We start from the raw sequence: 20,544 nt of genomic DNA, 5'->3' as shown, positions 1-20,544 counted from the left end.
CACTTTCGTGTTTCCATTCATATAGAAACTAGAAGGTTTAAAATCCACTATTTTAACGAGTTTCGTAGTTCCAACGGCGATCTATTCGAACTGAACTTTCGTCAAAATCACTCGCCACTTTGGACTAATATAAAAACCAAAAAAAAAAAGAGAGGAAAAGTGAAATCCATCGCTCTAGCGGCTATCGGTTCGAATTAAAGAAAAAAAGCGTTTTAACGAAATTGTTTGTATATTTTAACGAATATATGAAAAACCAAAGATCTGAAACCCACTGTGTTTAGCCGTACCATTGATCGATCGATGTTCAATTTCCAATGACTGTCACAGTTGAACGTGGAGGAAAATAACGTTTTGATCGAATTTAATAATCATCATCTACAATTTAAGCGTGTTTTACAATCGAAAAGAAGAAGACGAATGTAGGCTAATTCGATTCGCTTATTAAATCGACGCTGATCAAGTACCATAATTTCATAATACTATACCGGTGTTAATTGAGAAACGACGGCGGTGTCGACCGATACTATTCGAAGAGAATGCTTCGTTACTCTAAAGAACGGTTCGTTAGGATGAAACATAGGGAGGTTGCTAAAGGTGTAATTAAAATTACTGGTGTAGAGAGGCGGCATATGAAACGCAGTGACACGGGAACTGCATCTGAAAATAGTCCGGAGTAGTTCCAGGCGGCGCATTGAGACGGTTTAAAATTGGCATAAAACTAGGCTACACATTCCATCCGACCCTTGAGAAACGTTCTAAGCGCATGCAATCATTGTGCAATACTCCCTCGTCGTGTGTATTATTCCTCTACATAAATAACGCGCGTCTCGCGCGACTATCAACGTCTAATGATCATTAACCCATTAAGGATAAACAGTGTAGTAATCTAAATTAAAAGATAAAACTATCGTCGTTTCATCAAGATACAAAAAATATGTTAGAATAACAAATATTATAGAATAATATTACACAAGCCCGCCATAAATTATAGACACGAAATGAACTTCTATAATTCAGAGAAAAGAAGCTAGTTCATCATAGTGCTGCAAAATAGTCCAATTGTATCGTCAAATCAAACTGTATAAAATTGAGATGAGATGAATTAATATCGTAACATTTAGAATGAGATACAACGTTTTTAAGTGGAAGAGGAGATAGTAGCAAGAAAGTTTTTCTGCAAATTTATAGAATATTTTTGAGGATCCACAATACGGATTCAATAGAGTTTTACAACTTTCTTGTTGGAATTGACTAAAATACGAAATTATAAATGAAATGTTGATCCTCAATGGATTGAATGCCGGCACTTACAAGCTAAATTAAAAGCCATCGATCATTTCACGCAGTGAAGATCATTCTAAAAGAACAATAAATACTAACGTTGCGAACGATCTACGTCTAGAATTAAATTAATTACACGTTCTCTAATTCGCGAGAATTACGCAGTGGCGAACCAAGTGGAACGACCGTTCAGCGAATGTAAAAATGAAGATAGGAAGAGGACTTATTGTTACGCGGCGTAATTTCTCAGCTTCATAGGTTTTGGTAGTTCCTTGGCGGCGCTGGTTTTGTCTGACGGGATTTTTGGCATTTCCAGAGCTGACGGTAGGCTGGTGTCCTCATGTGGGTTCAGCCAATGACTCGTTCTGAAATCACGAGAAAAATGTAAATCGTGTTCTTCTAATTTTATGAACCAACGCTTCGATAAATCGTTGAATTACGTCGAAGAGAAGTTTCGTTCGTATTTCATAAAATCTTCAAAATTCCAAGAAATTCCGGACTGTAATTTTGAACGAAGTATTATAAAGATAAAGATAAGATTACAGAGATTCAATTACTTCGCACTATTCTATCGATCACCTCGATGCATCGAGAAGAGACCTTGTTCATATGCCGGAGTATCTGAAAAATTGGTAAGAAACTCGAACTGCAATTTCGAAACCCATTTGATGATCCAAGAACGAAACGTTTCCAAAGTACGAAAAATTGAAACTGTGTTACATTGCTCTATCAAAAAGGGAACAGGGAAATGAGAAAACCTTGTAAAATCACACGCGCAAGCACCTACAATAAATGTTCGTTATCTTCTATCTACACCGATTAAGATAAGAATCTTACGAAGCGGTGACAATAGAGAGAATTTTGCGAGCATTTTGTCGACTGTAAATAGCCGTTATCGTAATAGGAAGACAACATACGCAAAGACAATAAAATGTATACCTGTAGCTTGGCGGAATTTCAGTCTCTTCTGAGAAAGCATCGCCGAGACCGTAATCCACATCATCGCTTGTTGTGCTATCGGACGATTCATTTCTCGTCTGACTCATTGTCTTTACGTCTGTATTGTTGCCATTTCCATCGATAAGCTGATTCCTCACGGAAGCCACGATAAGAGTATCATCGATCGACACCTCGTCGCTCGTTGATTTATGTCTCTGTTCAGCGTTATACGTTGGCTGATCCTCCATCTTATCCGGATACCGATGTAGCACGTTCTTCTCGTAATAATACTGCCCAGGCCTTTTCGCTCTGTCGTTGGCTATTTGGGTATTCAACGGTCTTGGAACTTCACTGGTAACTCGATTCTCGAGTCTGTCGACCTCGTTTCCGCTTTGACTCGCCGTGATAATCGTCACGCTGTGAATTTTCGACGGTTTAGGTTGCACATTCTGATAAGAGTTCTCGGGTTTACTCGTCTGATAATCGCTAACATGCTGCGCTGGTCTGTAAACAGGAGTCGAGTGAGTCGCTATATCATAATCGTTCTGACTGGCAGGCCAGCTACTGAACTCTTTATTATATTCGTTATTCGAAATTGGTCTTGCAGAGGAACTTAAATAGAAAGCGTTAGGATGGACGGTGGTTCCTTTGTCGTTTAAGCTTGCGGTAGGTCTGCCAGGGAAATCAATTTGATAACTTGATCCATAACTACTCTGTATTGGCTTCCTATTTGGTTCTTGATAAGGTCTATAGTGCGGATCATTTACTACTGTATCCTCAGTCTTCTTATCAGAAGAGATGGTAGACCACGTGGTATACCTATTTTCGAAATCTTTTACGTAATCATGTTGGCTATTTGCAGGTTTGATGTACGTATCTTCAGAATCTTTTAGATAACTCTGTGGGTGGTTCGAAGTTTGTGCATAGCTCTGTAAATTACCAGAATCTGTTTGACCGACCAAAACCACAGGCTTATATTGCAATTTCTGCCAAATATTGATTCCATGTCCTTGATTATTGTGCTCCGGCGAATCATAAACAGGCTTGGCCGATGGTTGACTCTGATACTGTGAATTAGGCCACGAATTCAATTCAGGTCCATGATCATGTGGCTTATAATTAGCAACATGTGCGTCCACATCTTGAGGTCTCTGAGTAGAACTGTAAACTGGTTTGGACGATGGTTGACTTTGATACTGTGAATTAGGCCACGAGCTTGGTTTAGATCCATGGTCCTGAGGTTTATAATTTGTAATATATGCGTCCACATCTTGAGGTCTCTGAGTAGAACTGTAAACTGGTTTGGACGATGATTGACTCTGATATTGTGAATTAGGCCATGAGCTTGGTTTAGATCCATGGTCCTGAGGTTTATAATTTGTAATATATGCGTCCACATCTTGAGGTCTCTGAGTAGAACTGTAAACTGGTTTGGACGATGATTGACTCTGATATTGTGAATTAGGCCATGAGCTTGGTTTAGATCCATGGTCCTGAGGTTTATAATTTGTAATATATGCGTCCACATCTTGAGGTCTCTGAGTAGAACTGTAAACTGGTTTGGACGATGGTTGACTCTGATATTGTAAATTAGTCCACGAGCTTGGTTTAGATCCATGGTCCTGAGTTTTATAATTTGTAATATAAGCATCCACATCTTGAGAAGGTTTCTGAGTAGTCAATTTTTGGAAGTTGGTATAATAAGTGTACAAAGTTGGTCTTGGACTGGTTCCAGGGAAACTATCAAACACAACATCGCTAGAGTAGCTAGGTCTATATCCTTGGCTCAAAGGGTTAGGATTATTGGGATCATTGAAAGCATATGGAACATAAGGGTAAGCAGGATTTCCTAGAGGATGCGCTATTATCACAGGTTTTGCTGGAAGATAAGTTGGAATAGGCATAGATCCTTCAGAAACTGGTCTCTGTTGTACTTCCTGGACCAACGAGGGATTCACTTTTATATTGGACCCATAGATAGCATCATTCACAAAGACAGGCGAATTAATTGCATTATTTTGTACAACTATGGTTAGATTATCTGCAGGACCAAAAGGCTTCTTCACGACAATCCTGTTCTGCTGTTGAACGCTTGTTTTTGCAGGGTTTAAGTTATGAGAGTATAAATCTGTAGATTTTGAAGTGGTTGCACTGACTGAAGCGTACTTCTTTATTTTATCAATGATACCTTCTCTTCTAAATTTTGGACCTCTCTCTGCCCATGATTCTAAATTCAATTGTCCAATAATAGAATCGTTGCAAGGCCTACGTTGATTCTTCAGAGTATCCTGTGTCAAGAACACAAATGGTTGTATAGTCTCTATACTATCCATAGTTGAGCAAAGAACTTGAGCTAGAGTGACTCTCCTGATTTGTTGGAGCTGTCCAGGTGTGAAACTGCCTTCCTGCTTTGAATTCTCATACCAGAATCTGTCTCCTCTACGTATATTATTAAACTGCTGGCCAATTATACAAGCAAACGTGGGTCCAACTAAACCGCTCTTCACTGATTTCTCTGCAAGTCCTCCAGTGAATAAATCAATATCTTCGACAGACGAGTAGACTAATTTGAACTTTCTAGCCGTGGATGGTGGCATAACTCTCTCTAAATCGTCAAAGTTTTTTATCGGCGATAGAGCACAGGGCTCTCGCCATCGTACATATGGGGGAATTCCATGATCTCTGCCTCGTTGGATGTTGATCGAAGCTAGATCCATTCCAAAGGGAAATCTTGGAGTTTGAAACAGATGGTTGGTTAACTCTTCGCTTATATGCTCGTCTCTTCTTTGGGCGTTTTGATTGATCAGACCAAGAAGAAGACGATCCACTGAGCCGGCTGTTTCCAGGTTTGCTGGATTCATGAACTCGTTGTGGATGGAAACATCTGTAAATTGAAGAAATTATGAAACTTTTGGTACTTTATGTTATATCGTGATTTTCTAGCATTCTAATGTAGCAATTTTTATATTTTAATTAGGAAATTCCTTGTACATTGTATTTCTTGATAGAAGATTTTCCAAGATAGAATACTGACTGTTGAAAATTGGCTGATGATCGCTGTTAAATCGGACGAAGCTCTGTTGAACCAGAGAGTGACCAAAGCGATAGGCAGCCGTAGAAAACGCATTCGCGACAGTTGGTTTCACTGTTGGGTCGTAACCTTCGTAATAGCCTTTCTTTAAGAGTTCGAGGTCGAATATTTTCATCACGTCTTGACCTGGAATGTTTCGATCACCGTTACTTCTATCTCTACATCCTTTTTCAACTATGCTCAATTCTGATATCCGATAATAACTAACCGATCAAGTTCCTTATATTCGATAATAGCCGATTAACATTGAAACTATCAAACGATAAATAGGACATTTTAATCACGAAGAGAATCCTCGTCACAACTATCATTGTGAAGAGTTCTCTTATGGATTTATTATTTGACGATGCATAAATAACATTAGAAAATTTTCTTCGAAAATAACAAAACTATATTTCGATGTTAATTCTTGGCGGAGTTAGCCAATCGTCGTAGTGTTATAGATATCAGAAGAACCAGGATCGTTCGAGTAATTCGATTTCCATTTGAACGTTCAATTTACCAAGAACAATAGGCAGGAATTCTCTGTAGGTGATGTGCTGGACAATGGACGCGACGATTCTCCGGGATTCTTGAAATAGTTTCTCGTCGCTCCAATGAGCATTCAACGCGGCAAGTTTCGTCGCGATTCTATTGTGAAGCCTTAAAAACGCTACGTGAAGAGACGTGAGGGCAGGTTGCTCGCCGAGACGACCATCGCCAGCTTTGAAGCAATTCGTGGATAATGATCCGCGTCTACAGAGATCGGCATCGAGTTTAGGTAGCACCGGTCTCTGCGACTGAATCCTCCCATATTGCAATAAACCTGTGAACATAATATTACATATAAAAATATTACATATTAATCGAAGTTAAGAAACTTATTCTTATTGGGTATTTTTAAAATTGATATAAATAAAAATTTTCAAAATGAACGGGATGAAATTATTTTCTACGAATACTAATTGAACAAGCCTAACATTAAACTTATTTTGATCTTCTTCAAAGTTTTAATTCACTTTCGTTGCTTGATTTAAAAAAAAAAAAAGGAAAAAAGGGCGAGAAACATTGTACCTGTGAATTTAAGGAAACGAATTATTAAATCAATTAATTAAATATAATTAAAAATACACAACACTGGTCCTCTTTTAAAATTTTAATTCGCTTTGGGTGCCTTAGGCTTCTTCCAAATTTTATAATATAAAATATAAAAGGAAAAAAAAATATATATATAAAGTATCGTTCTTGAGTGAATTTTTAGATAAATTAAATTTATAATAAAGTCTCACCATTCCGAAATAATCGTAAGGAGTCTGTTTGAAAGGCGCTGTTGCTGTATACCACAGAAGCATCTAGATAACTTGTCACCTGTGATAATTGCTCTCTAGGGCCAAATTCACAATCTTCTTTCGGTGCTGAGCCGCTTCGAACGAACTCTAAACATTTAACATCCAGAGGACCGAAGAAATTATCGTGTTTGCTTACTGATATTGGCAAACATTCTGGATGCTGTGGAGATATATTTTACTCTTAGAAAAATCAATTAATGAGCGGTGGAGGATCGAGTTATAAGTGCAATTATGTACCATGAATTCCGGTGGTTGGAAACCGGATCCGAATTTCAGACAACATTGTGGTATAGAGCCATTAAATCCTCTGCCTTGCCCGGTGGCTAAAGGGAGCACATGAAATGAGAAAATTTCTATCTTGATGGTTCCAATATTGTTTAGTAATTCTGACTAGGAAAATCAGATATTAAATTTATAGAAATCTATAATTACGTTTCAATCGACAGAGTTCTAGTTTCCTTCTGAATGTTCGCTGATTATCGTTTTTTGATTTAAATAGATTCTCAAATTAATTTCCTAAAACGTTTTAAATAAAGTCACATTGGAAAAATGGAACGTTAAATTTATGTATTTGGTTTCCTCTCAAGTTTCAAGTCCTTATCATTCTTTGATTTGCACGAATTTTATTAGGTAAAATTGTAGAACTTTTTAAGGAAGTCTTGTGGAAACGTAATTATAATTAATCGTACGGAACTATCATTGTCAAAAATTGCTGAAAATTCCCACCTGTTAAATCATGATCGACAAACTGTCCCCACTGCATGAGCATGTGAGTAACAGCTTCCAAGGGGACATCTTTGTCCTCGTGAATCACCGTGGTCACTAGTCTTGCGCTAGGAAGTGGTCTTCCTGTCACCGATTTCCTGATACTCTGAATGCCATCATCGTAAACCGAAGGCAGGAACCTGACGAACATCCATCAAATTCATTATCTTTCCCTAGTCAAATTAATCCTGAAGCTTAGATTATTCGTTCAATTAAAGTCACTGCATTTATATACCACAGGCAGGAAACACGATATTCGCAGACCCAATTTTCTTCATTCCCTAATTTTTGTACTAGTTTACAGCCAGAAGAGAATATCGCTAATTGCGATGAAGATGCAACTCTTTTAGAAATAGTCGATAAACTTATGAAATTTCGTGACAAGCCAATGGCATCTTCGAAACGTCCAGGAAAGTGACAAACATCAAGTAAGAAGAGAGAAATTAATATAAATTACTAATGAATATAACATAAATTACCAAACAATTTTGTATAATAATATATAATCTGTACAATGATATATCTGTGCAATTATACAATAATCTGTACGTATGATGAGTGATATAATTGACAATTTTATATTATTTTGTATTAGATATAGATATAAAACTGCCAATAGTATATACACTATATATATATTCCAAATAATAATATAAAAAGAGAAATAGGGATGTGGTACGTTATACAAAAAGAAGTCGAAAATATAGAATAAAAATTTTTTTTTTTTAATTTTTCCATCGAGACAACGATCTACAGTGAGATCCGTTATAACGTGCCGCACGCGTACCGAGCGAAAATTCAAAGTCGATTTTCTCGAAAACAAAACCTCAAACGAAAAATTTTTATTCTATATTTTCGACTTCTTTTTTCGCGTAGAATTTCCGCTTGTACCACCAGTTACCAACCACCCTGTATATTTCATGTCTTATAGAAGAACAATCCTAAAATACAACGATGTAAAATAGATTGATACAGTAACGTATAATAGCCAATCAATTTTGTATCATTGTATTTTAAGATTGCTCGTCTATGAAACACGAAAGGATATAATTTATAACGTTCCTACTTCTTTTTACTACTATTACTCCCGTGATTTTCATTTAGTGAATTACCTTTGCATAGTGGACATGGCGGAGCCCCACCATAGATGATGCAGGTTATTGCAGCTTCCATCAGACGTTCTGTATCTCAAACTGGCCGCCGGACAGTTGGGAACTCCTCTGTTTGGGCAGCCACGTTGAAGTGGATTGCTTTGACTGCGACGAGACAGAAGCGAGTCTGCCGGAGTATTTGGGAATCTTGAGCAAACGAGTCGTCGAAATTTCGAGATTAAATAAGAGTGCAAAGTTGCGGAAGGCAAGATGTAAAAGACGGTGTTCTTACTTTCTTCTGAACAACGTGGTGCCCTGAAGAACCGCGTATCCGTACTTGGCGAGGAACCTTGCTTCTTCTGTTTGTTCGTTAAAAACTGCCACGTGCCTCGCAGGATTGTCCGAGTCCAGGTAAAGACCTGTTCAAGTTGTATTTAAAGATCAATTTTGTACCTTGTAATTAGGCAATTAGATGTTGTCGATCGTTGTTTGTATAGTTTGTGGGTTTGATTTGTGTTTATATGGCGATTTTATTGGAACTGACATTTATACAGCGTGTTTCAGTTTTCCTGCAAATTTTTTCAAGATAGATGGTTCATGGGCATAGATGAAGAAATTGTGAGAATCGTATGAGAAACATAAGAGTAAATGTGAAAGTAGAGTTTGGAACATTTTGCAACGACCTCTATTATTTAAATTAATAATTGTGTTTTAATTATTATACAGAGGTTGGACAAATAATGGAGACACTTCTTATACGTCATATACTTATACATAACATAAAGGGATATACATACATGTACATGATAAAGACATATAAGAGTTGTTTCCATTATTTTGTTCAACTATATATTGAAAATATTATATATTAACTGCATATTGTATATATATATAATAATAAAACGCATATAACTAAAACAATATATATTATGTAAATAATATTGTATATATATATTAACTGTATATTGTATATATATAATAAAAATGAATATAACTAAAACTTTCAGTAATAGTTAATATTCAAATCAATAATTTTCTTTCTAACAATATTTAATACCAACAATTCGTCCAATTATCTCTAACATTCCTAATTTCCATAAATTTCATGAATAAACTATCTCTCTTGCACTCTCGAAAAATCTTCCCAATTATTGTCGAATCTTTTTAAAATCTCGTGCAAGAATTATGCCTTTTCAAATGGAAAAGCGATTGTTCAAGAACTATGAAAAATCTCACCCATCGAGTAAAGCTTCGGTTCCTTAACAGTATACAGATCCTTCATGGCATCGAGCCCAAAATTAGCCGCCTCCAACAAGTCTTCCTCGTCGGGCTCGGTTTTCCCTTTGTAGCCAGCGTCATAGTTATTTCTTTCTGTCGAAATTACGTCATCCATTCTATTATCCTGCACGGTCGTTCCCAATGAAACTCCTCCCTCGGGATTTCTCTGCGGATACTTTTCCTCGTCCTCTTCTCTGTCTGATGGCGAATTCCACTCTCGGACTCGCTCTTCCAGCTTCGAAAATCGATCCTCGTCGCTCGTACTATCAGTTACGTTTCTCTCAAGACTCGCCGGAACTTCTTGATCGTACAAATCGGCAGATTGTTCCACTCCTTGAAATAATTCTCGCACGTAGAGCAGAATCTGTTCGTATTGACTCAGATTCTCGGGAATAAATAAAGTTTCTATCGCCTCGGAATTATCATCGTCTCGATTGGATCGGTCGTCGAACGTGGATTCGTTTGTTGGTCGAAGAGTCGAAGATACTTTCGCGGAAGATGATCGCAGAGTCTCATGGTTCGTCGCTGACTTCGACAAACCGGAGGAAAGAAGGACGAGGAGGACGCTGGAAGGTAAAATTCAATTGAAATTCGACCCCTGAATGATATTCGAAGAACCATTTGCTTCGTGATATTACAACTTTTTGAAATCTCGTTGGCAACAAAATGTCCTGGTTCTTCGATAGTAAAATTGCGAAGCAATGAGGACACGTGTATACAGGTTACAAGAGATCTATCGCAAACGTATACTTAGTGGAAAGTTAGTATGCAACACGAATAATCTTAGCCTTATACAGTAACTTCAAATCTATGCTGCAACGAATTTTTGCGAGAAGTACATGAAAAGTCTTTAATTGTACTAAGATACAAAATATAATATATAGTTATATTTACAGTATATACATATAAACTGTATAATTAAAGACGTGTCGCAGACAACATTGCGAGTACGAAATATCCAATTTTTAAAGATAGAGAAGAAGTTTCTGCGACTTAAAATTATTTTCAAAATTCATTTGCCTTAATTATTATTATTTATCTGATTATATTATATTATTATCTGATTATTTATATATTTATATATTTATATTATTTGATCTGAAGCGTACGATAATGCAAATTCGTCACGAAATTTTTTATCTTCTATTTCAATCTATTTTCCCATCTAATCCTACTTCAGTCTATCCAAAACTATCCTTTTTTTTGCTAAACATAGTGAAAATTCCGAGAAAACTAAATGTGCCATTTACCTATTTATTTATACCTCGTATTTATTTATTTATTTATTACCTATTTATTTTTACCTATTTATACCTCGTATAAAAAACACATTTTTTCAACATGTTCTTTTTACTTTTATCACAAAAGTATATTTTAGAACGTTCCCGAGTAAAAATTATTATAAAATCGGTGATATTTAACGTGCATGTGTTCGAGCATATCTATCGCTTAATGACACGTACATTGTCTTACGTGGATAAGCGATGTTGGACATATCGGCGATTATCACATTTTAACACTATTAGCAATTATTTACAAACGGAGACAGCTTTTAAATTCTGTACTACAGTGTTCCCATTAGTATTAGGACAGCATTAGCATTAACATTAGCAGTAGGACATTACACGATAAAGAAAACAACGTTTGAACATTTTTCCGCTTACAATGTTGTCCACAGGAAATCCTCATTTACTGATTTAATTACCAAATGAACTTCAAAATATTTAGAATTAGATTTTACACGTATCTGTCGTATCAATCTCACGATTAGCCTACCGAGGATTGATCATGCAATTAGTGCCAAAGATGGTCTGGCTACATATTCTGACTTATTAGCACAGTAAACAATTGTCTGTGATCCGTGTATGCTTCCAATAATCATCTCGTGTAAATTTAGCAAATTTTAGCAATATAACCACAATATACGTGTCTCGCGAGATTTCAAAATGTTTCATACAATTTGGACACGGAAAGTTTGTAAAAGTGTACTTTCGCGAACCGTTGAAAATCTTTTTCATCCTTTCGGTAATCTTCGAATGGAATTCATGCGCCACGACGTGAATCCCTGAATAAAATTTCAGGAATTTCACTAGGCGAGATTGGAAACTTTTACGCGAAAATGAAGAAGCTTCCGTATGAATATGTTTCGCTCTTTTATCTACGATCTTCCATTGCAATTGCCACAAAACGTTCCACGACGACGTGATGTTCAGTTTCGCATTTTCTCGGCCGTGACATTAACTTTCTCACGGGATAAATCGCACAAAAGAGCAGAACGTGAATGGTTGTGTTTCTGGCACGCGTTTGAATGCCGTTCGTTGCAGCACGTGCAGCCACCGCATTTGCATTCCATCGCGTTAGCCGCATTTAATTGCACTGATCGCGGTAGACCGATCGACTCCCGATCGACGATACCGGTTGCCCGTTCTGTTCTAAACGGCCTCGTCATTCTCGTCACGGTGAAATCGAACTGGATCATCGATCACCGATGCGTACGTACGCATTCGTAATATGCAAATAACCGTTAGCAGAATTTTTCTAGTCAATTACTCGGCGAGAATACGAGTGAATACAGAATGGTAAACAAGCGAGAAACGAACTTTCTTCGTGGACGAGCAGAGATTTGTCTGTGTGTAGAATACCTTGGCGAGTTTGTAACTTCGCTTGACAGTCGATGGCATCGATGGAATCGAAAGTGACGATTTGATTTTGCAATACGAAGAGTTTATCGGAGTTGGAGCTACTCTATTAGAGTTCGATGAGAAGATTGATATTTGATATTACAGAAATCATAATAGTCTTCTACTTGTTGATTGTAATGCTAATACGATGACTGCAATGCGTAAAGCCGATAGTATGTAATCATAGTTTAAACGAAACTGAAATATCTATTTAATCGAATTACAATAAAAAATTATAGTAAATGCGACGAAAATGAAGTATTTACGTTTATAGAAGGAAAATGTAAAAAGTATTCCCGAACGGTTGAGATGAAAATAAAATATGTCTGTGTTTATGAATAAAAAGGAAATTAGAAAGTGGAGGATAATCAACATTAGACGATGAGGAGAGTATTGAGCAACTGGGGCGTAAAACTTAGAACTGGAAATGACGGAAATATACGACAAGATGTAATCGACGCTAAAGTATAAGAACTACTGAGTAAGTAGTACGTAGTATTGATGGGAATTAATTCAATGGTGAATAACGACGAGGCGAAATTCCAGGTACTATGACCAAGTAACACAAATCTTTATTTGGAATGCGGAGAGATGTAACGGGACCACAGATTGTAAGATGCTGAAGAACATAAAATCATAACATGTTTTCCTTGTTTACTGGATGTAGGAAAGGATGTACAGAAAATTTGTTGAATTAACAAGGATAAGGAACATAGACGTTTAAATGGGAAATACACCTAAACGAACCAGAATTTTAGCAAAAGATTGTGAACGAAATATTTCCATGATGAAAATTAGGATATCAAATTAGTTGCAAGGGAATGAAAATATAGAAATATCATAAGATCCTAATTGGGAAAGTGACGATTCTAAAAATCCACTTAATCCTTTTACTACTTTATTACGTTGCTGTAATAGACCATCAATTAGTTGAATAACGAACGTACATATTTGTTTTAAATTATTCCTAATTTTAAAGTATTACGTTTCCTCTATAAAAATACTCTGAAAATACACTACAGCAATACTTCTTTACAAACCAAAAAACAGTGGTTCGTAAACGGAATTAACTACGCAACGATGAATTAATGAGGTACAAAGGTACAGAAACTCAGAAAGTGGAAGGACGAATATCAGGAATTCATTAAACAATGTCAATTAATCAGATAGAAAATTTTAAATATCCGAACAAAAATTTAGAAACTCCCAAAGTGGAAGGATACATATAAAGAAGATTTAAAACTAGTCATAGAATGATCTAAAATTATTGAGACAGACTGAGATGCAGAAATTGACAGAGTGAGAGAATTCATATTGAGAAGACTTAGAACTAGCGAATTTGCTGAACGATCGATCGATTAACGAGACTGGAAGATTCAGATATCCAGATAAAAATCCAGAAACTCACAAAGCTGTAGGATTCATGTCAAGAAGAAGGATCCCTGTGAGGGTGCACTTCGACCTAGATCACGCTTCAACCCTTCCCCGTGGATCGAACTGGCGCGCAGGAGGTGTCCTTCGTGATACGTGGCCTTCTCGAGGACGGTTCACCAAGTACTAAGCCTCGTGGAGGCCGATTGACCGGCTTTTTACTCTTTTTACCAGATCGGCCGGTCGTGCACCTTTTTCTTGGATTTTTACTGTTACTCAGGCTGCCCTCCGGGCCTCACCTCTTTGATTTCGATCGAATGTTTCGCGATATACTGCCGGCAGATCGTGAATCCTCTTTCTCTCTCTCTCTCTCTCTCTCTCTCTCCTCCGTGTATTTACACCATAACGATAGCTGTCCGAGTAGAAATGAAACGAAAAGAGAGAAGCATCGAATCCGACTCGGATTAACGCCTCGAGGAGACGTCGTGCCCGATTCCAGTTAGGACAGCCGTTTGCAGAGGAGATCGATACTATGGTAATTCGTGGCTTGTACTATATGCATGGTCTTTAATCTTTCCTCGCGATATGATTGGTTCTTTCGTACGTTCGATTGGCTGACAGGGAATTTTAATGAAGATTTGTCGGAACCAAGGCGAGATCGATAATAGTTGATGAATGATGTTGAGCGGTATTAGCGGGTGTTGGTGGTTGATCGATGGTAATGGAAGATGGGTTTTGTTAAGATAAGTAAGATTAAGGGCGGAGAGTCTGTGTTACTTTGTTGTTGTTTCTCAGATATTCTTTTTAACATCGCTCGAGGTTTCTGCTCTGTTCTTTCTAAGATGATAGGATCAGCGGATGATTTGAAATCTTTGCTTATCGTCGTTCAAGATATTTTCTATCGTCTTGATAAACAATATCATTCTCTTGATCTTCTGAATCTTTACCTTTACGTTTCCTCCATCCTAATCGAAAACATAATACTTTATCTCGATATATAAACAGTTGATTTCTTATATTGAATTTTTCTTCGTGAGTTTAGAAAATGTTTAGAAAATAGATTCATCACCGGAATCTCTATCTTCACGTTACTGCATTCTTCATTAGAAAAAATATATTTTTTATCCCATCGAATAAACGGTAGAAATAATATATTTAATTTTTGTTCATGAAAATCAAATTTCCATTAAGAAAATATTTCTTTCTTGTACAGCTGTCATATGCATATACATGTGTCAATATTCCATTTCCAGAACATAGCAACTAATCATGTTGAATGTGACGTTTTCATGATTTTAATGCACTAAATATCATAAAATAATAATGGAAATGTTGACAGAACGAGTTAGAATTGTTTGGAAAGTGGATGGATTACATGTAAAAAATTCGTCTAATGATTGATTTATATTATTGTTGCTTTGAAAATTAAGTGATACGAACCTTATCAGTGCCTGGCGGCTTTCTCTTGAGCTTGCAAGCTGGCGATCGCCTTGCCAGAGCCGTACAGCACCTTGGCGCGTACCTGTACTCTTCTTGTAGTTGTGCAGGAGCTTCCTGATCCGGAGGAGCCGCTTCCGGACCCGCCACCGGAAGCCGAGCTTAACTGCAGCGTGGTGCCTGCATAATTCGCACCCCTGCAACTCGTACAGCCCTCCGACATTCTGGCTTCCTGAATACCCGTTCGTGTTAAATGCGAATGTCTCTCCTGAACGAAAGTACACCCTACAATCGTTGCAATAGCCAACGAAACTCATCGTTTTATTACAAATTTTATATAATTAATTTTAATAAAATTTGAAACAAACAACGTTTATAGTTTTCATTCTCTAACCTTTCAATTTTCCATCTCAGCAAATTCTTCCGATGTTCTGATCTTACATCGATATGATTAATTTTAGGGAAATTTGAAATGGAAATTTGATAGCTTCAATTCTTAACCATTCGATTTTTTCATGTTGTAATTTCGTATACTTGATTTTAGGAAAAACTTGAAATGCAATTTTATAACTTTAATTCTTAACTTTCTCAATGTTTCGATATTTTCATTTCTAATTAATTTTATTTTCTATTAATTTCCAGTTTCTAGATAATTATAATCAGGTTTAAATACAAAATTGTACAACATTTATTCTTATATTATATCTCTTAATTTTCGAATACTCTAATCTTGACCTTATAACTTTTCTTTCCATCATTTACTACCTTCGATGAGAATGCAAAGTTATTACTCATTCGCCACGGTCATAAATAATAATTAACGTTTCCTATTTTAAACACAGTCGAAGGCTGATTGAAATTATCAACTCGGATGATACTTAAATATTCACACTCGACTTCCCTGTTTGCTCCTTCGTCCACCGAATGCAATCAATCAATACGTCGACGCGTTCCATGGTAATTACCCGAGAAGAACGCGAATTAATATTGTACAATGTCTCGTTATTACTAACCGATACCCCGCGATCTTTCTCTAATTGCTCGACTGGTTTTATCAGTAGTTGAAGGAATATTATTAGCGTCTAATTTTACGTTTAGTAGTTTTGAGAAATGGCAAAAATAAATCCGTCATGGCAGTCTCTAAATTTAATATTGCGCTTCTTTTTCGTTCCTTAATTCTCTAATTCGCACATTTCAATCGTAATGATTTCTATTTACTGCCCTGAAACTGACGAGTCTTCTAAATCATCGTAAACTCAGAATTTAAATTTCTCACAATTACTTTTTGATCTTCTATTTCGACTCCAACCACGAAAAATCGTATTTCTTCTCCGATTCAAAGAATGAACAGAGACAACAGAATCTATTTTTCCACTCACAGTTGCGTTAATATTAATTCAATAGTTATTATAAATTTAGGAAAATCGTTTATCAACCTTAGATCCTAGGTTTAAAATTTTCTTTCATTTCCACCTCTTTCATTCCTTAGTTTCTTATATTTAGCTTCTAATTCGCGATACATGAAAATGAAGAAAATCGACTATCGATCTCAGGCTGTAAGTACAAAACCCAGCTCTTCTTTTTTTACATCATCGTTTTTCACCGGCTAATTTGCTATATTTTTCGCTATGCCAACCGACAGAAATGCTGCTCCTTCTTCGACCGAAGAAGTGAAGAAACAACGAAGTGGACGAGGCACTACAATACAGTGAGCACGGCTCTGACCCGCACGCCGTTCACCATAAATCCGGGAAAATCTGGGTTAATTATACTAATGGCAGTATAAGGCGAGCTTTCCTACCGATGACCTTACCGGAAAAAGGCGAGACCCCGGTAACTTCCCTGGCGCGATCGTTAAAGCGAATTTTACGATGCGAAGCAAGAAGAATTCGTTCTTAATGCGACGATATTCCTCGATTTTCTAAACTGCTCCGTTTCGTGGAATAAGGAAAAAAATAATGAAGTAAAAAAACGCGAAAGTAACGTTCAGGAATTTTTCCACGCTCGGTGAATTTGTCTTCCCGAACGAGGGGCCGTTTTCCAGGAAAAATTAGCGGAGGACACTAAACAAGAGAATCTAATTTTCATAGTCGTTCGCAATTAATAATAAGACGTACGAGACTCCTTTAACACGTTCGCCAGCGTACAAATGGGAACATTTCGTTTTCGTAATGTGTGTTCGTTATACAAGGTGTGACAGAATATATGGGACCCACTTCGGCAGCTGACTGTACACCAAAAAACAATGTAAAACAGTATTCTTTATCTGTTTTGGTTTATGAAATACGATGAATTTATCGTGTAAGGATATGCAACATGTATCGAAAATGTTGAAATACTAGCGTTCAGAATAGAACAAGCTTCTTAATAAATTTGGTAAACGACATTGGCAACTCTTCAGAGTGCAACCGAATGTTCTGTAAAGGAAATTGGACAAAGGAAATTAAAACAGAAAATTCGTCGTATATCGTAAACAAAAACACGTACAACATACGTTTCCTTTTTCATTGTTTTTGCGTGCACAATAAGCTGCCGCAAAGGGTCGTACATGTTCTGTTACACCCTGTATAAGTAATATGTTCGTAATATGTGGCAAATTGCAAAGAAGACTCAGAGAACGCATAGTGTTTCAACAAGAATGTATTTTACGTGTATAAACAACCATATAATCCCGGTTGAATTGTCTGAAATGGTTGTAGCTATTTCTTTATCTATTCTCGTTTAATTTTCAGCTACGAAATAAATGAACGATTGGTAGAAAATAGTAAAAGAATCTCGGAACCGTATCTATTTATTAGAGATTACCGAGATTATTAAATATGTATAATAATATAAAAATATAATAAAGATATACCGTGTTATATCACTGAATATTTTGTAAAAAAAGTACAAGAAACAGAATATGATTTATAGCAAATGTTTCGTTCCATTAGAGTAGCGAAGGTGTTAAATGGAAGACTAAAAACATCTTCAAAAATTGTTTTCGCGGCAGTCGACTACCCTTAACATTTTGAGAGAAGAATTTTAAAGCGATACGATAAAAAAAATGCTGCGTTCATTTAACAGCTTGTAGAAAAATAAAATTAATTCACTGTATCACTTAATGCTTCTAAAAAATCCACAAACCCTGTAAGAACATTGCTGACTGAACTAAACATCGAAAGACAGAGAAATAAAACTAAAAGCGATCTCTGCAGCACGAAGTCGCGAACAGTTACATCCGGTCTTTTAACCCACTGCCTTACAATCCCGACTGGCGCTATTCCCCCCGGTCGCCGTTCAAATTTGATACCTTCTAAAGTCTAGCAAAAAAAAACCATCCTCAACGCAATCTGAGCCTCCACCTCGACCACACGTTCACCAACAAATAAAACAAACCAGAAAGAAAAAAGAAGAAAAAACAACCGGAACGAAACTCAATGAACAAACAAAAAAGAACTCACAATAGCCAAGGACTCGGTAATAAAAAGCTATGAAAATACACACAGTGCCGACCAAAAGTATTAGGACATCTGATAGTATTTGTTTTCCAGTTACTCCGAATATACCGGGTTACTCAAAATTTTCACGTATTCGCAGGAAACTCGAAACTAGACAAACAAAACTACATGGGGCACGTCGAGTAAAACATCAAAAGTATACAACTTCCTACGCGATATTTGATGTGTAACACAATTTTCTACCGAGTCTGTACTTTTTTAATTATACTCTGAAAGATTGGAGTTTGCGTAAAAAGCCGCGCTGTGATTATAAATCTGGCATTTTGTTCGCGTAATTTTACCCGAAGAGTGTTAAGAGTTCCGAGTAAAATTTATTGGAACTTTTCGATAAAGCGGCTGTCCTAATATTTATGGCCGGCAGTGTAGGTCGAATTGAAAACGTACACGAGGAATCGGGTGACGTTATCCAGTGAAGGGAAGAGGCATCCTCCGGCTAATGCTCTCTATCCGTGGTACTCTATGGTAGCTCACTGCCGGTTCACAATCGGCGACGACGTCCGTGCCGGTTCTGCACGTCCACCGAACTGATCGCTCGCGACGGCCTCGTGGTAAGCCTCGCCACGGCCGCACTCGTCTCTCTTTTCTTCTTCGCCGGGGTCTTGACTGGCGATCTCTCCTTCGTCGTCGTCGTTGTCCTCCGAGAACGCGACGTGTCCCCGCCAGGAGGGGACAACCCGGAGAAGTGGCCTCCACTCTGAGCCGCTTTTGCCTTGTTCTGACTCACGATCCTCAGGTACAGTCGTTCCTGATAACACCACACGCCGCACGAATTGCTCTGATAAGAGCTTCTCCGTCGTCTTCCAGCCTCTTCGAACAATGCAGGATTCTTGCTCCATTCTACAGAACGCTGTCGTTATTCTGTATTCTTCTTGCTCTATCTTTTTGTCTTCTCGTACGTGGGTTCACGAAAGTGTGCATTACACCTTCTACGAACGCATTTTGTGAGTTGTACGGAACGTTTTCAAATTTCACTGGCTCTCTGACGAGACTCGAGTTGTACGTACCGCGTTGGTAAAGTTTGACACGAAACTTACTGAGGTCTTACGTGTGGAAATTACAAGACTACTGAGGTAATTACAGAGATGGAATCACGCTTGACACATATTATGTTTCATATGGCTATACATGCTTGGCGTATATTAAGTTTTACTACATATATCTTTAAGGTAAATAATCAGTTTAGCTGATGATGACTATTCATGCCGCGTATTAATTTTTTACTATCGTAAATATATCTTCGCAATAAACGTCTTGCAGCTTCCATATACAATTTCAGATTGGTTTCAAATTTGACCGATATAATCACGACTGTTGCGTCTCATTATAGCGTTAATGAAGTTGCAGAACTACTCGTGTAACACATACGGCGATAACGGAATTTCAAAATGTTATGTAACACGTAAAATATATGTGTAACATATTGTATAACGCATACAGATATCTTCGTGAGCCAGTGTAGGTTCACGAAATTCCTCTTTGTTCGTGGAGCTGAGACAGCGCGTCTTTGTTCGGATGGTTCTCCTCTGCCTCTGTTAATCAACGTCTTATTTTCTTGGGTTTTGTAGAGATTGAGGTGATCGCGGTTGTTAAAAGCCTGCGAACCATATTATTAGCATTATCCACGGAGATTATGCTATTAAAGTTATGATGGGAATATACGGACAGGCAATCTTTATACGGGATCTTGAATATGAGATTAAGAATTATGTCCGTAGAGAGGTTTCATTTTTATAGTTTTTCTCAGTTATTCCACGTTATGTAGGTCTATGCATTGTACTGGAC

The 20,544-nt window shown here is 37.2% G+C and overlaps 1 protein-coding gene across 1 annotated transcript; it reads right to left on the bottom strand.

Moving 5' to 3' along the window:
• Nucleotides 1-1,073: 1,073 nt before the first annotated feature.
• LOC117242264 lies at nt 1,074-19,598 on the bottom strand. The gene is made up of 12 exons (XM_033508800.1): nt 19,234-19,598; nt 15,266-15,547; nt 9,732-10,339; nt 8,788-8,914; nt 8,517-8,702; nt 7,366-7,544; nt 6,877-6,962; nt 6,580-6,799; nt 5,814-6,116; nt 5,255-5,437; nt 2,221-5,104; nt 1,074-1,646 (listed from the first exon to the last, which is right to left on the bottom strand). Exons 1-12 carry the CDS (start codon nt 19,596-19,598, stop codon nt 1,511-1,513), a joined length of 5,559 nt encoding a protein of 1,852 aa, XP_033364691.1. The 3' UTR covers nt 1,074-1,510.
• Between the last annotated feature and the right edge of the window lie 946 nt (nt 19,599-20,544).

Source organism: Bombus vosnesenskii, unplaced genomic scaffold (assembly GCF_011952255.1).
Source record: "Bombus vosnesenskii isolate JDL3184/JDL3185 unplaced genomic scaffold, Bvos_JDL3184-5_v1.1 scf7180000013265, whole genome shotgun sequence".
NCBI classification, from domain to species: domain Eukaryota; kingdom Metazoa; phylum Arthropoda; class Insecta; order Hymenoptera; family Apidae; genus Bombus; species Bombus vosnesenskii.
This window is presented reverse-complemented; position numbering and strand designations above follow the sequence as displayed.